Genomic DNA, 1,155 nt, shown 5'->3' on the forward strand with positions numbered 1-1,155 from the left:
TGAGACTCACCGTACTCATTCTCGTTGGCGCAGCCCTCCGTCCCGTCGATGTTGTTGACGGACGTGAAGGTCAGGTTGCCGACCTTGAGCACGACTGCGACGAGCTTGAAAACCTCCATTTGCTCCTCGTAGGCGAGGCCGAGGGTTTCTAGGGCACGCTGAGGGGGGGGGGGGGGAGGAAACTGCGGTCACGTCACTGGCACCGAGGAGAGGCTCTACGTGCACTGCGCTGATATCTTATAAATGCATTACCAACATGAAATAAAAACAAAATCCCAATGTGAAAAACATAGTTGTCAGTGACTGACAGCGCAGGGCCGCCTGGCGAACAGACCTTGGTGATGTTGAACTCTGTGCGGTCGTCCAGCGCGTCTGTCGGGAAGTGCCTGGGGGCGCGCAGCAGGTTGTAGTTGTCCAGGTTCCTCTGCAGCTTCAGGGACTCTGCGGAGAATCGCTCAGTTAAACACCTTTATTCACAACACTGAATGAGCCAGAAGCTAATTCATGAAGTAGCCGTATTCTAGAACCGATACCGACGCAGTTCAGGCCTTGATTTTGACGAAGAATTTCTATGAAGGAGTTAGCGCCGAAAATATGCATTATGAAATGTGTTAATGTAATGGCTTGGGAGAAGCTTGGCGGATTTTCTGTGACGTTGCTTGGGCATCGCATAAATGTTACGAGAACCACATTCGCCTCCATGTAAGAGAACATTTCCCCGTAAATCGAACGACGGGCGCGAGAGAGCGAGCGCAGAGGAAGGCGGCGGAAGCCATAGCTGTGCTTCTCTTCGTCTCCAGGAATAGCTGAAACCTTTACATTTCTCAGCGGCGATCGAGGGAGACAGCGGAATACAACAGGCTTTGGGAGATGCTTATAGGCGGCCGTAACCGAGCGCTGCGCATTACCTATTCTCGTGTTCAGGCCGACAAAGTGTGAGCCAATCATTCTCTGGCAGCGAAATGAAAATCACAAACGAGTATCTTTCCTGAAATTATTTCCTGTGCTTCTTCCAAACTCAATTTTCTTCACTAATCAAGAGGCAAATATAAATTAACAACCATCAAGTTAACTTGACGCAGGCACCGTTTTGTGTTTTGTGCGGCCTAAAGACTCGCGGGGTCAATCGCCCGAGGGGAGCGCCCGAGGCCCCGA

The 1,155-nt window shown here is 51.2% G+C and overlaps 1 protein-coding gene across 1 annotated transcript in view; it reads right to left on the reverse strand.

Moving 5' to 3' along the window:
• The window catches only part of LOC119586538 (unconventional myosin-Ia-like), a 73,617-nt gene that overhangs the window by 15,163 nt on the left and 57,299 nt on the right, over positions 1 to 1,155 (reverse strand). Inside the window, exons 9-10 of the mRNA XM_037935294.1 lie at positions 335 to 441; positions 11 to 158 (exon numbers count right to left, since the gene is read on the reverse strand). Coding sequence (XP_037791222.1) covers positions 11 to 158; positions 335 to 441 — 255 coding nt within the window. The remainder of the gene's footprint in view (positions 1 to 10; positions 159 to 334; positions 442 to 1,155) is intronic.

The sequence above is a fragment of the Penaeus monodon genome, chromosome 21 (genome assembly GCF_015228065.2).
Source record: "Penaeus monodon isolate SGIC_2016 chromosome 21, NSTDA_Pmon_1, whole genome shotgun sequence".
In the NCBI taxonomy this organism is placed as follows: Eukaryota; Metazoa; Arthropoda; class Malacostraca; order Decapoda; family Penaeidae; genus Penaeus; species Penaeus monodon.